At 36.8% G+C, this 16,450-nt stretch overlaps 1 protein-coding gene across 2 annotated transcripts in view; it reads left to right on the top strand.

Moving 5' to 3' along the window:
* Positions 1–16,450, top strand: part of LOC148954039 (roundabout homolog 2-like) — a 386,920-nt gene that overhangs the window by 88,690 nt on the left and 281,780 nt on the right. For both annotated transcript variants that reach the window (XM_089085754.1, XM_089085755.1), the window contains exon 5: positions 15,624–15,751. In XM_089085754.1, coding sequence (XP_088941880.1) covers positions 15,624–15,751 — 128 coding nt within the window. The remainder of the gene's footprint in view (positions 1–15,623; positions 15,752–16,450) is intronic.

The raw sequence follows: 16,450 nt of genomic DNA, 5'->3' as shown, positions 1-16,450 counted from the left end.
TGCTACTCTTGACTTTTCATAACAGTAGTTCTTAGTCTTTCTTAGTTGTGTGTTGTCTTACACCTCTGATTTGGGATGTGGTGATTGATAATTTTGACTTTTCTGAGACGTCTTTCTTAGCATTTCATAGATATTTGTTGTCTGAAACCTATAGTTTGTGATGACTATTTTGCTAGTTTTGACTTTTCTGAGCTATGTTTCTTAGCCTTGCATAGGATCGTGTTGTCTGAAAACTAGGATTTGGGTTTTGTACATTAATCTTTATGTCTTTTCTTATATATATTTCTTCGTCTTATGTATGGGTTTGTTGTCCGAAACCTAGTTGGATGATTGATGGACTTCTATTGTTGACTTTTCTGAGCTGTATTTCATTGACTTTCATAGTTGTTTGTTTTCTGAAACCTATAGTTTGGGATGACTAGTTTGCTATTTTTGACTTTTCTGAGCTAGATTTAATAGACTTTCATAGGTGTGTCCTTTCACAAAATTATGATTTGGGATACGTAAATTACTATTTCGGGCGCTCCTGAGTTGGATTTCTTAGTCTTTCATAGGTATGTGGTGTCTGAAACCTATGATTTGGGATGTGTGGGTTTCTATTTTCTTACTTTTCCGAGCTGGATTTCTTAGCCGTTCATAGATGAGTTCTGACTGAAAATTATGATTTGGGATGGTTAATTTGCTATTTCTAGCTTTTATGAGCTAGATTTCTTAGCCTTTCATAGGGGTTTGTTGTCAGAAAATTACGATTTGGGATGTGTGGTTTGCTATTTGAACTTTTCAGAGCTAGGATTCTTAGTCCATCAGAGGTGTTTGTTGTCTGAAACCAATAGTTTAGGATGACTAGTTTGCTACTTCAGACTTTTCTGAGCTAGATTTATTAGCCGCTCATTGGAGTGTGTTGTCTGAAACTTAGGATTTGGGATATGTAAATTATGTTTTCGGTCTTTTCTGAGTTGGACACTTCTAAATTTTTCCATACACGAAAACTTACACACACAAACGTCAAAACTGACACACACAAAATCTTAGACACACAAAAACTTACACACACACACAAACACAAAAAATTAAACCCACACGCAAAAACTTACACCCACACGCAAAAACTAACATTCACACAAAACCTAACATGTACACAAAAACTTACACACACACTAAAACTTACACACACTCACAAAAACTTACACACACACACAAAAACTTACACAAACACACGAAAACTTACGCACACACACACACACACAAATACAAACAAAAAACAAAAACAAGCACACTAAAACATACATGAACATAAAAAATAACATTAACACAAAAACTTACACACACTCACAAAATCTTACACTCACATACACAAACTAACACACACACACTAAAACTTACACAGACACACGAAAAATGACACACACACACAAAAGAAAAATTACACACACACACAAGAACACTTAAACACACACGCCAAAACTAACACACACAGACACTTACACACACACACAAAAAAACTAACACAAGAACACGAAAACATACAAGAACACAAAAACTAACATTCACACAAAAACATACACACACACACAAACACAAACACACAAACACACACAAACAAACACACACACACTCACCCACACATACGCAACCACACTCAAAAACTTACACACACACAATAACTTTCCCAAACACACACACACACAAACTTACACATTCACATGAAAACATACATGCACACAAAAAATTACACGTACACAAAAACACACACGTAAACACACACAAATACAAAACTCATACCAATACGCACACACACGCACGAACAAACCCAAAAGACAGCCAAAACACCCACATACAAAAATACAAACAAACAAACACAAACAATAAAAAAATTACAAATGAAAACAAAAAAAAACTCACACACAAACGCAAAAACACTTACACACACACACACACACACACACACACAAAAAAATTACACACAAACACACTACAAAACAAACAAACACACCCCAAAACTAACACACACAAAAACTTACACATACACACACACAAACACACAAACACACACACACATACACACACACACACACAAAACTTACACACAAACACAAAAACAAACACAAACTTACAAACACACACAAAAACTAACACCCACACACAAAAGCTTACACACACAAAAACTTACACACACACACACACAAAAACATAAACACAAATTAAAAAACTTAAGATAACAAACGAAAATGAATGCACAAACACAATTACACACACACACACACACACAAAATGACACACACACACAAAAACTTACACACACACAAAAACATACACACACACAAAAACTTACACACACACACACACACACACACACACACACACACACACAAACTTAAAAAGGCACACTATAAATTACATGCACTCAAAAACTTACACACACACACACACACACACACACACACGAGAACTTACACATACACACTAAATATATTAAACAAAAACACGATTAGACACACAAAAACATACACACACACACACACACAAAAAAAAACAGAAAAAATCAAACACAAAATTGAAAAAAAAATAATAAAAGCAAGAACAATAATAAAATCCCAAACAAATACACACACACACAAAAACATACACACACACACAAACACTTACACGCAAACACAAACAATAACATTTCCTCACACACACGAAAAAATACACACACACACACACGCCAACAAATACACACACACAAAAACTTACACACTTACCATCTCACCGTTATAGTCTCTTGATTTTTCAAATTTCATTTTGAATTTCAGTCATGACATGCAAGAGCTGGACAATCGGGGTTTTAGTCAGCCAGCCCGAATGGTGGACATCAACTAGCTCAGTCTTGGGGTCCCAGTTCACCAGCCTGAACGGTGAACATTCACTAGCTCAGAATTAGGGTCTTATTCCACCAGCCTGAATGGTGAAAATCCACTCGCTCACTATTGGGGTCTCAGTCCACCTGGCTGAACGTTGAAAATTCTCTGGCTAAGTTAGAGGATTTCACATGTTCAGGTGTGTTACTGATAAGTTAAGATATCCTTTTCCGGCGAGTATTGTTAGGTAAGGCTAGATTAAGTTCGGTTAGGGTAATCTGGGTTAGGTTAGCCCATATATGCTTCACTTAGGTTAGCATAGGTTAGGTGAGAGACAGGCAAAAAGTTAGGTGTATGATTAGGTTAGGTTAGGTTAGATTAAGTTAGGTTAGGTTAAGTTAGGTTAGGCTAGGTTAGCCTACGTTCGCGCGCGTACGTAGGCTAACCTAGCCTAACCAAACTTAACCTATCCTAACTTAATCTATCCTACCCTAACCTAATCATACACCTAAATTTGCTCCTGTCTCTCACCTAACCGAAGCTAACCTACGTGAAGCGTACATGGGCTAACCTAACCCAGCTTTACATAACCGACATATATCTACCCTAACCGTAAAATACTCACAGGAAAAGGATATGCTAACTTATCAGGAGCGCTACTTAACTGTTCGAAAAATCTAACTGAGGAAGAGAGTTTAAAACAATAATACAGGTAGGCGGAGACCCCAATCGTTAGCGCGTGGATTTTCCCCATTCGGGCAGGTGGACTAAGACCCTAATTCTGAGCTAGTGAATTTTCACCGTTCATGCTGGTGGACTGGGACCCCAATACTGAGTTAGTGGATTTCCACCATTCGGGTTGGTGGACTAAGACCCCAATTTTCCAACTCTTGCATTTCATGACAGAAATTCAAAATGAACTTCGAAAAATTAAGACAATGTAGTATTGCTGTGATATGGTAAGTGTGTGTAAGTTTTTGTGTGTGTGTAAGTTTTGGTGTGTGTGCGTAAGTTTTCGTGTGTGTGCGTAAGTTTTCGTGTGTGTTTGCGTAAGTTTTCGTGTGTGTGTGTGTAAGTTTTTGTACGTGTTTGTGCATTTTTTTGTGCGTGTTTTTATGTTTGTGTTTGCATTTTAGTTTTTGAGTTCTTTTAATTTTTTGCGAGTATGTGTTAGTTTTTGTGTGTGTGTGTGTGTGTGTAATTGTTTATGTGTCTATGACTGTGTGTGTTTAATTTTTTTAGTCTATGTGTGTTATTTTTCGTGTGTGTGTGTGTGTGTGTGTGTGTGTGTGTTTGTGTGCTTGTTAGTGTTCGTGTGATTGTGTTTGTTTGTGTGTGTGTGTGTGTGTGTGTGTGTGTGTGTGTGTGTATTTTTGTGTTTGTGTGTAAGTTTTTGTGTGTGTATGTGTTTGTGAGTGTGTGTAAGTTTGTGTGTGTGTGTGTGTGTGTAAGTTTTTGTGTGCATGTATGTTTTATTGTTAATTTTTTTTTTTTCTTTGTTGGTTAATTGTTTTTGGTTTTTTGTGTGTATTAGTTTGTTTGTCTCTTAGTGTGTGTGTGTTTGTAAGAGTGTGTGTGTGTTTGTTTAAGAGTGTGTGTATGTGTGTTTGTGTGTGTGTAGTTTTTGTGTGTGTGTGTTTGTGTTTGTTTGTGTTTGTGTTTTTTTTTGTTTTTTTGTAAGTTTGTTTTTGTTTTTGTTTTTGGGTGTGTGTGTTAGTTTGAGTTTTTGTGTGTGTGTAAGTTTTGTGTGTGTTGTTTTTGTTTGGTTTTTGTTTAAGTTTGGTTGCTTTTTTTTTTTTTTGTTTTTTTTTGTTCTTTTGTTAGTTTTTTTTTTTGTGTGTGTGTGTGTGTGTGTGTGTGTGTATTTTTTTTTGTTTTTTTTTTTTTTCAGTTTTTTTTATTTTTTAGTGTTTTTTATTTTGTTTGTGCGTGTGTTGTGTAAGTTTTGTGGGTGTGTGTGTGTGTTTGTAATTTTTTGTGAGATTGTTAGTTTTTGTGTGCATGTAAGTTTTCGTGTGCATGTGTAAGTTTGTGTTTGAGTGTGTGTGTGTGTGTGTGTGTGTAAGTGTTAGTGCGTGTGTGTAATATATTGCGTGTTTGTGTGTAAGATATAGGGTGTGTGTGTTTTTGTTTTTGTGTTTTTGTGTGTGTGTGTGTGTGTGTGTGTGTGTGTAATTTTTTGTGTGCATGAAATTTTTTGTGTGATTGTAAGTGTTAGTGTGCATGTGTAAGTTTTTTTGTGTGTGTGTGTGTAAGTTTCTATGTGTGTTTGTTTTGTAGTGGGTGTGTAAGTTTTCGTGTGTGTGTGTGTATGTTATATTGTGTGTGTGTGTCAGTTTTTGTTTGTGTTTTTGTCTAAGTTTTTGTGTGTGTGTGTAAGTTTTTGTGTGTGTGTGTAAGTTTTTGTGTTTGAGTGTAAGATTTTGTGAGTTTGTGTAAGTTTCTATGTGCATGTTAGTTTTTATGTGCATGTAAGTTTTCGTGTAGATGTGTATGTTTTTTTTTTGTATTTTTGTGTGTGTATATTCGAGAATTTTTTATTGTGCTTGAGTTAGTTTTAGTTTTTGAGTTTTAGTTTTGGTGCGTGTGTGTATGTTTGTGTGTTTGTGGTAGTTTTTGTGTTCTTATTTGGTAGTGTGTTATTGTTTTATTTTGAGTTTTTGTGTTAGTTTTTGAATGCGTGTTTAAGTTTTTGTGTGTGTGTGTGTGTGTGTGTAAGTTTTTGTGTCTATCATATTTTCTGTGTTTAAGTTTAGACGTTTTTGTGTGTAAGTTTTCGTGTGTGGAAAAGTTTAGAAGTGTCCAACTCAGAAAAGCCCGAAAACGTAATTTACATATCCCAAATCCTAAGTTTCAGACAACATACTCCTATGAGCGGCTAAGAAATCTAGCTCAGAAAAGTCTGAAGTAGCAAACTAGTCATCCCAAACTATTGGTTTCAGACAACAAACACCTATGATGGACTAAGAATCCTAGCTCTGAAAAGTTCAAATAGCAAACCACACATCCCAAATCGTAATTTTCTGACAACATACCCCTATGAAAGGCTAAGAAATCTAGCTCATAAAAGCTAGAAATAGCAAATTAACCATCCCAAATCATAATTTTCAGTCAGCACTCACCTATGAACGGCTAAGAAATCCAGCTCGGAAAAGTAAAAAAATAGCAACCCACACATCCCAAATCATAGGTTTCAGACAACACATACCTATGAAAGACTAAGAAATCCAACTCAGAAACGCCCGAAATAGTAATTTACATATCCCAAATCATAATTTTGTGAAAGGACACACCTATGAAAGGCTATGAAATCTAGCTCAGAAAAGTCAAAAATAGCAAACTAGTCATCCCAAACTATAGGTTTCAGACAACAAACACCTATGAAAGTCAATGAAATCCAGCTCAGAAAAGTCCAAAGGAGCAATCCATCCAGCATAATCAGATGTTTCGGAAAACACACCCATACATAAGACTAAGAAATCAATCTTAGAAAAGACCTAAATATTAATGAACAAAACCAAAATACAAGGTTTCAGACAAAACTTACCTATGAACGGCTAAGAAACGTAGCTCAGAAAAGTCAAAAATAGCAAACTAGTCATCCCAAACTATAGGTTTCAGACAACAAACACCTATGAAAGGCTAAGAAATTCAGCTCAGAAAAGTCAAAAGTAGCAATCCATACATCCCAAATCATAGGTTTCAGACAACACACACCTACGAAAGACTAAGAAATCCGGTTATGAAAAGTCAAAAGTAGCAATCCACTCATCCCAAATCATAGGTTTCAGTCAACACACACCTATGAAAGACTAAGAAATCCCACTCAGAAAAGCCCGAAATAGTAATTCACATATCCCAAATCATAGGTTTCAGACATCATTCACCTATGAAAGACTAAGAAACCTTAGCTCAGAAAAGCCTGAAATATCGAAACTACTCATCCCTAACTAGAAGTTTCAGACAACAAACGCCTATGATGGACTAAGAATCTTAGCTCTGAAAAGTTCAAATAGCAAACTATACATCCCAAATCATAAGTTTCAGACAACACACACCTATGAACGGCTAAGAAATCTAGCTCAGAAATGACAAAAATAGCAAACCACTCATCCCAATCATAGGTTTCAGTTTTTGTGTGTGTGTGTGTGTGTGTGAGTGTGTGTGTGTGTGTGCGTGTGTGTAAGTTTTGGGGTGTGTGTGTTTGTGTTCGATTTTGTGTGTGTGTGTAAGTTTTAGTGTGCTTGTGTTATTTTTTTTTTGTTTGAGTTTTGTAGTGTGTGTGTAATTTTTAGTGTTTGTATTTTTTAGTTTTGTGAGTGTTTGTGTGTGTTAGTTTTTGTGAGTGTTTGTCTGAGTTTTTTTGTGTTCTTGTGTAAGTTTTTTTGTGTGTGTGTGTGTGTTGGTGCGTGTAAGTTTTTTTGTTCGCTCTTTTGTTTTCTTTTGGTTTTGTTTTGTCTTTCTTGTTTGGTTTTATTTTTTGTGGGTGTGTTTCTGGTTGTGTGTGTGTAATTTTTTGTGTGATTGTAATTTTTTGTGTGAATTTAATTTTTAGTTTGAATGTGTAAGTTTTTGTGCGATTCACAAATTATAATGTTATGAAATGACACACATATGAAATTCTAAGAAATCTAGCTCAGAAATGTCAAAATTAGCAAATTAACCTTCCCAAATCAGAGGTTTTAGTCAATAGACACCTACAAATGTCTATGAAATCCTGATCAGAAGATACAAAAAATTTCAGCCCACACACCCCCAACTCGGAGCTTTTAGACATCACGCACAGATTTGAGACAAAGATAACTAGGTATGACAGGTCACCAAGACCAAATGGAACAACCCTCCTCAGATGTGTCAGGCAGCACTAACATCTGAATGGCCAGGAGACTTCGGACAAAAAAGTCAAAAAAATCAAACTAGTAATCTCAAACTATATGTTTCAGCCAAAAAACACCTAGGAAATCCTCAGAAATCCAGCTCAGAAAGGTCAAAATTAGCAATCCACCCACTCCAAATCATCGGTTTCAGACACTACACACCTATGATAGACTAAGAAATCCAACTCAGAACAGCCTGAAATAGCAACCCACACATCCCAAATCATAGGTTTCAGCCACCACACACCTACGAAAGACTAAGTAATCCGGCTATGAAAAGTCGGAAATAGCAAATTACACATCCCAAACTATTGGTTTCAGACAACATTCACCTACGAAATACTAGAAAACCTTAGCTCAGAACAGCCTGAAATAGCAAACTACACATCCCAAATCATACTGTTCTGACAACACATACCTATGAAAGGCTAAGAAACCTAGCTCAGAAAAGTCGAAAATAGCAAACTACACATCCCAAATCTTAGGTTTCAGACACTACACACATATGAAAGACTAAGAAATCCAACTCAGAAAAGCCCGAAATAGTAATTTACATATCGCAAATCATAAGTTTCAGACAGCATTCACCTACGTAATACTAAGAAACCTTAGCTCAGAAAAGTCTGAAATAGCCAACTACTCATCCCAAACTCGAAGTTTCAGACAACAAACACCTATGAGTGATTAAGAATCCTAGCTCTGAAAAGTCCAAAAAGCAAACTACACCTCCCAAATCATAATTTTCTGAAAGGACACACATATGATAGGCTAAGAAATCGAGCTAAGAAAAGTCAAAAATAGAAAATTAACCACCCCAAATCATAGGTTTCAGTCAACACACACCTACGAATGGCTAAGAAATCCAGCTCAGAAAATTAAAAAAAATAGCAACCCACACACCCCAAATCATTGGTTTCAGACATCACACACCTATGAAAGACTAAGAAATCCGGTTATGAAAAGTCGGAAATAGCAAATTACATATCCCAAATCATAGGTTTCAGACAACACTCACCTATGAACGGCTAAGAAACCTAGCTCAGAAAAGTCAAAAATAGCAAACTAGTCACCCCAAACTATAGGTTTCAGACAACAAACACCTATGAAAGGCTCAGAAATCCAGCTCAGAAAAGTCAAAAGTAGCAATCCACCCACCTCAAATCATAGGTTTCATACAAAACACACCTATGAAAGACTAAGAAATCTAGCTCAGAAAAGTCAAAAATAGCAAACTACATATCCCAAATCATCGGTTTCAGTCAACACACACCAACGAAAGACTAAGAAACCAAGCTCAGAAAAGTCAAAAATAGAAAACTATACATCCCAGACTATTGGTTTCGGTCATCATTCACCAAAGAAATACTAGAGAACCTTCGCTCAGAAAAGTCTGAAATAGCAAACTATACACCCCAAATCATAATTTTCTGACAATACATACCTATGAAAGACTAAGAAATCCAGCTCAGAAAAGTCGAAAATAGCAAACTACACATCCCAAATCATTGGTTTCAGACACCACACACCTATGAAAGACTAAGAAATCCAACTCAGAAAAGTCAAAAATAGCAAACTAGATATCCCAAATCATCAGTTTCACTCAACACACCCCAACGAAAGGCTAAGAAACCTAGCTCATAAAAGCCTGAAATAGCAAACTACTCATCCCAAACTATTGGTTTCAGACAAAATTCACCTAGGAAATACTAGGAAACCTTAGCTCAGAAAAGCCTGAAGTAGCAAACTACACATCCCAAATCATAGGTTTCAGACAACACACATCAACGAAAGACGGGTGCTCGGGAAGAGCCTTTGAGGGTCTGTGGGTCCCTTGAGGGTCGGTGGTCCGTTGGGAGCTCGGGGGGACCGTTGGGGACCGGGGGATGTGCTTTGGGGTCCGGGGATGGCATTTGGGGGTCTGGGTGGGCCTTTGGGGCGCCGGGAGTGGCCTTTGGGGTGCCTGGGGGGACATTTGGGGACCGGCGTGGAGGGCCTTTGGGACCCCGTTGGTCCTTTGGGAGCTCGATGGGCCTTTGGGGGGCCCGGGGATGGCATTTGGGGGTCTGGGTGGGCCTTTGGGGCGCCAGTGACCCTTTGGGAGCTTGGGGGGCCTTTGAGGGTCTGGGGGGGGCAGTTGGGGGCCCGGGGGACCTTTGGGGACCGGAGGTGGGCCTTTGGGAGCTTGGGGGGCCGTTGAGGACCGGGGGCTTCCTTCGGGGGTGGGGTAGGAGGATCGGAACCCATTGGAGTTGGGTTAGAGGACCTCAAAACACTGTTCAAATGAAACTTGTGTATTATAACGACCACAGAGTTTCACCATTAAATTCTCTTCTAAAATCTCTTCAAAAATCTTCTTTTAAAATGTCTCTATCTGTTTCGCCGAAATAGTTCCGTAACCCGTCTAAAACAGTTTCGCCCAAATAATCCCTAAACGTAAATTCAGCGTATTCCTTTGTTATTGGCATCTCTGCGCTAACGCATTTCAAATTAATAAGAAACCTTTTCGCGCGCTAAAACAATTCATCGCTAAGATGTTTCTTGCCTAATTGTTTCCATGGCCTTTGGTTATTAATATCCTTTGGAGTTCGACCAAAAGAACTGTTCCCGAGGCAAAGAAATTAATGATATGGATCTACTCCTGGAGAAATGTTTCTAGGCGAAAATTTTTAAAGTCTGACAGATGATGTCATTGATTGATTGATCTGTCAAGAAAGGGGAAATTAATTTGTTGTTTCTAAGGGGAATTATTGATTCATGATAGGTGAATTGAGGTCGACAGCACAGGTGTTCCAAGGTCGATGTTGTTGTTGTTGTAAGTGCACGCTCTCAGTGAATGTCAAGGCCGATGTTGTTGTTGTTGACACACTTTGATTACACAATCAATTTCTCGGACATTCACTTCCCCCTCGAGTCCTAGATCAATAACATTGTTCCCGTTAGAATTCAATGCGCATGTGCAACCTTCGCCCCGGAGCTATTACACATACAAACATCAAATAAATCGACCTTGGAAAAAGAGGTCATTGACCGATTACGTAACCACGTGTTCTCCCTAGGGAGGCTATGCCCTTATTTGGTGCCCCGTCAGTATTAAAAATGCTGACATGACCACGTGGTCATGTCACGATCAATAGGGTCATCTCTACTAATATCTAATTTCACTGAATCTAAACTAAGATGGTACCATTTTAATTCTATGGTTGGCTGGGGAGGAGTATGGGCTTACTCATGACAATATCCTTTTCAGGCTGTTACGAGTTTTTTTTTCCATGATTAGAGACCAACTAAAATCAAAACACATTCTTCAAATTTATCAAAATTCTGAATAATACTATTTATTTTTTCCAGTTCCATACAGAAATAGGCTTTTCTTCTCGCTTTATTTACCTCACAGTTTATATAATTATCCAGTAAGTTTACCGCAGATGATTTCTGGCTCTTCATTCTCGGTGCGAACAAAAAGCTCCTCACACTTATTTCTGCACTTATTGTCCACTTATTGGTTGAGCCGGCTAAGTGGTTTTGTCAGTACTTGTTCCGTAAGTGAATATTCTTTGTCTACCCGTGAAAAGATCTAATGCCGCTTATGTTCATATCTGCAAAAACGTTCTCTGGAGCACTCGCACCTCGGTCCGGGTTTTTATAATGGGTGAGATAGGGAAAGATCATACTGGATAATTATATAAACTGTGATTTACCTCTACAATCAGCCAAAGCAACTCTTTTAACTCTTTTATACCAGGAAACGTCACATCTAGTCCATCAATTTAAAATCATTGCAAATGGTTATAACTTATCTCGTCCCCATATTTTTTTTTTCGAACGAGAGTCCCAAGGCTCGCTTTTAAATGGTTTTCGGGGCTTCTTTTTCCTTTTTCATTTCCTTCCCTATTTTTCTTTGATACAGTCAGCCGATGGCAAACGGTGTTTGGGTCTATTGGGACCCCAATAAACCTATGAGCCATTTCATAACTTATTTAATTGATACTGGAAATACTAGGATGTGTTTCAGTTTTAGAACCACTAATACCAACTGACAAGCACATGGGCTTTTTCTAAGTTACCAATTGTCGTATCTATCTGCCGATTCCATCAATCAATCTCCGTATCTTGTATCTATCGAATTAGGAAAGATGCTATTTTCAAGCACACTTCTTGAAAGATTCTCAGGGAATAATATTGACAATGATATGTTTCCTTGTTCTGGAGAACACTTTCAACTGTCTGAGAGTCTTCAGTGTGCCTTTTTTGTGTAGTGCAATATCCGTTGATACGTAGGGAATTGATTTTTATTAGGATTCATTACTTTCAAAATCGAATGAATAGAGTGAAATTTTCTTCTATAAAAGTGAAGAATGATATAAATATGAAATAATCTATCATTTAAATTTATTAGAAAGTGATAAGAGAGCTCTTGGCACTTTAAAGTAGGTTCAGAAGGACCTATAAACCAACAGCGTTAGTAACAGTGCAGTGTCACACAGTAGAATGGCAAAAAAAATAGCTAGGGCTTTTTAGTGTGTAGAACATGGCCTAGGATAGTGTAAAAAAACAAACAGCATCGATATACCTAGATTGCCCCTTTTGCTGAAGTGATTCTTCTTACCATCGGCCCATTTGAAATAAGAATACAGATAAAATAAAGTTTATAATATCTTACAACTGACTTTATCGTTTTGTTTGGTAATACTAGATAGTGCTGGGAATTGTTTGCATAAAGATAAAATTTAGTATTATCTCTTTTTACTTCGTGCCCCTTGTCCAAATTTAGAAAGTGAAATATAATAATAATATAATAATATAATATATATTGAAAACCCGTCGTATACAATAAATGTACAATGACAGAGTATACAAAAATACGAAAAGAGGGAACAAAACGATAATAATAACAACAAAAGCAACAACTTCTTAAATAGTATACAAAATAGTACGAAAAGTGTAAACTTAAAGATATCATAATAAAAGATTACAACAGAAACAATAACTTCTTCGAAAATAGCAATAAAGACAACAACTTTTGAAAGGAGAAAAAAAAAGAAAAAAAAAGAAGAAAGAAATAAATAAAAAGGGAAACAAAAGGGAAAATTAAACCAACAAACTTGCCCACTCGTGCTTTAGAATTGCTGGTTTTGTTTTTTTCCGGCTAATAAGGGTCTGAACAGCTAGATTTGGGTCCGCTAGGTTATAGCGCCGAATCAGAAAACTATTTTTTGTCCAAGGTTGCAATTTTAGTAGGTACTTTGCAAAACGGAAAAATATAGAGCGGATTTTAGGCTTTTCACGGTTTTCCAATAAATTCCAGACAGGGGTTACATATAATATATGTGGCAGAGCGGTAGCGTTGTAAATACTTGCAAGTAGTGGACGGTTAAATCTCAGAGTGGATTTAACGATCAAAGCATAGGAGCTGGATATTCGCCGTTCAAGATGTGAGATCAGGAGGGAACGGGTATACTGTAATGAGGAACCTAGTGGAAGCCCTAGATATACTATTTTATCAACTGGTTTTACTGAACAATCACCTAGTGGGATATTAGTAGGAGGGTCATTCTTTCAATTATAAAGCAAAACTTCCGACTTTTGGGAGTTAAATCTCAGACCGACTTTCTCGTAGTTGGACTGCAGACATGAAAATATTTCTGAAAGGCGGTTAAGCGTCCGACTGAGATTCAGGGTGTCATTGGCATAGCACACTAGGGAGATGTCAATGGAACTGAGAATGCATGATGAAGGACAGCTGTCTTGAGGTTCAATAATGTAGTTATTGAAGAAATGGGGGGATAAAACTGCTCCCTGACGGGCACCCTTATGGACTGGTATCAAAGCTGACCGTGGGGCTGGCGGAAGGCCTTTATCGGGAGGGAGCTTGAGTCACACGCGAAGGTGAGAATAAATATCACGGAAAGCCCGGATGATATTTTAGTTCACTCCTCTTTTAGCTGAGTTTAGCAACATAAGCCCATGAATCAATGAATCAAACGCTCTCTGCAGGTCTAAGCCCCCGATCGCTAGACTTTTTCCTGATTTGTGTGCATCCAGGAGTGCATATGCAACGACATGGAGCGCGTCCATACAACCAATGCCGCGTTGGAAACCGAATTGTCTTGGTGGACTACAACACAGTTTTTCAAACTCATCTACGAATAAAAGTTCAAATAACTTGCAGAGAGTGGTAGCAACCGTGATTGGACGGAAAGAGGAGCATTGCATGGTAACTTTTCCTTTTTTAGGAACTGGCGTAAGATCTCCAATTGAGAAAGTGGTTGGGACAATACTCTGAATGAGGATAATCTGCATTAGGAGGGTTACATGACTAAAGAGAGCGGGCCCACCACTTTTTAGATGGAGTGCACTGATCCCGTCAATCCCAAAAGATTGGGATTCCAATCCCAAAAGAAATATAAAATAAGTGTATTTTCAAAGCTGAAAAAGGCTCTTGTAAGCAAAATGAGTGGTAGCACAACTTGACCATCCAAGTGGATTAGAAAACTCTGCATGTAGAACTGCCAGATCGTGGGAAGAACAAGGGACTAGCTCCAGACCCTCTGGGAATCGCCACTACATTCGCTAAGGATATTTAGATGGCCATTTGCAGTACCTTATATCGATAAACAATGCTGTATTTGAAGAATTCTTACATGTTGGAGAGCGTTAACCAATCATTAGTGATTACTAGTCACATAAAATTGATTAGTAAATGCTAGTATTATCCTAGTATTACTGTGGCCTCATGCGTGGCAAAATTTTTCATCTTTTCAATACTCTTCTAAAAGTCAAAACTTACCTGTTGATCTTGCTAATTAGTTAACCAGATTTTAATGATTGTCAAGTCTGAAACAGCCGAACTATAATAGTTTCTTGCGGGGATGGGGCAAGCTTGTCAACCAATGATTTTAACTTAAAGTAGGGGGCAGAGAAGGTATAAACATATTTTGTCTTAAATATGTCTAAATGTTTAGGTAACTTCAAGCTCCTGAGAGACTGATAGACGTGGAAGTAGTGATTCAAGTCAAAAGACAATGTATTTACTCAGGTCAACAAAGTAGAGTATCTGCCTTAGCTCAAGAACTAATGGACCTGAACGTATGACAAACAAGAAAAACAGATATATAATTAAATAACCCAGAAAACGAGAAATAACCGATATAAATTGAGAAAAGCTGTTTTTGAGGAACCATATTTCGGGGCATAAGTTAGAAATTCATTGTTAAAATGATTCTAGGAAGAGAGTATTGGAAACTGATGAGACATAAAACTCTTGATTTATTAACATGGGTTTACAGGGACTGAAAATTACTAGCACCATCTGCGCTAGAAATTTTAAAATAAGCATAAAACAGGCTGCATTAAAATTTAGACTTCTCAAGTAGGCATTACTTAGGTAATCAATAAATAGTGTTTTATGAGGTTTTAACTGTTTTATAAGGCCTTAAAGCTCAACTCATAATTGACATTACATGAATTTAAAAAAAGTAAATTATAACTCAGAATATTTAATTCTAAGAATAATAATATTTTTCTTTTTACAAAAAAGTGATATTGGTACAATTAACTGGATTCAACAATAACGTTAGACATCAAGAAAAAAAAAATTAGGTTGTTGAAAGCATAAAATTATGTAGGTGCATTCACATCAGTTTAAATAAAAGAATATTTACGTAGGAATTTTTCGAATTTCAGACCGAAACTTCAATTTGATTTTAGAAAAAAAAAGAAGAAAAAATTGACATAAATATTCCTATTAATGCTTGAACAAACAATTTAAGAAGGATACAATCGAATAATAGCATAAGAGTTCTAGATATTTTATGAGATCTTTTTGACGCGTATAACCTTTTTTATCAATGTCTTGCTTAAATACTAAACACTTCATCTTAAAATAGTACCCAAAAAAATGTTTTAGGTACTGGGTAGATCAAATTGGCTTACACATTGACTATATTGAAACTCGCGACTCTGGAAGATACCAATGCATAGCTTTCAATGTTGCTGGTTCAAGGGAAACATCTTCTGCTGTTCTCACAGTTCATGGTAAGTGGAAGCTGATTAACTCTTTCTGTAGTAGTTGAACTATTGATTGACACTATTCTGTTGACTTTCATGTTGCTAAATTGACAATTAGCATTTGATTTTAATGATTGTGCTGATGGTAAATTGAAATAAAAAAATCAAGATATTTCCTGGAATTTTTAAGAAGAAAAGTTAAGGAAAGATAAGCAGTAGCGTAATTTTGTCAAAATTTCATGTGCTAAACTAGAAGCTCTTCAAAATCAAACTTATTCTACATCAGCTTACAGCTGTGTGTTATTACTATTGACGAGTCAGAGGACTTCATGAGTTTAATACTTCTAACTGCTGTACATTTTTTTTACTGCTTTTTCAGCTATAGCCCCACTCCCCCAAGCGATTGTTTGTGGTTCCATACACCGAAGGATTTTTTATCTGATACTTCTGAAATTGGATTTACATAATTATGTTTCCTAATTTAATTTATATTGTTAGTTGCTTTTAAAAATGTGAGTAAATTTCCCAGTGTAACTAATAGTGAAAATTTCTCTTTACTTTCTGTCAACCACTTTCAATTATGTTACTTGTACAACAGTTGTTTGATCTTAAATTAAAAGTCCATTAGAGAGCGCACCCATTTCTCAAGAAGCAACAGAAAAAATCAGGTGAGGAAAAAACAGCAGTCAACTTTCATCTCTTGAGAAATTATTCCTTTCAGCTCTA

This window comes from Artemia sp. Qi Xiang Cuo, chromosome 3, assembly GCF_049724085.1.
Source record: "Artemia sp. Qi Xiang Cuo chromosome 3, ASM4972408v1, whole genome shotgun sequence".
Taxonomy (NCBI): Eukaryota; Metazoa; Arthropoda; class Branchiopoda; order Anostraca; family Artemiidae; genus Artemia; species Artemia sp. Qi Xiang Cuo.
This window is presented reverse-complemented; position numbering and strand designations above follow the sequence as displayed.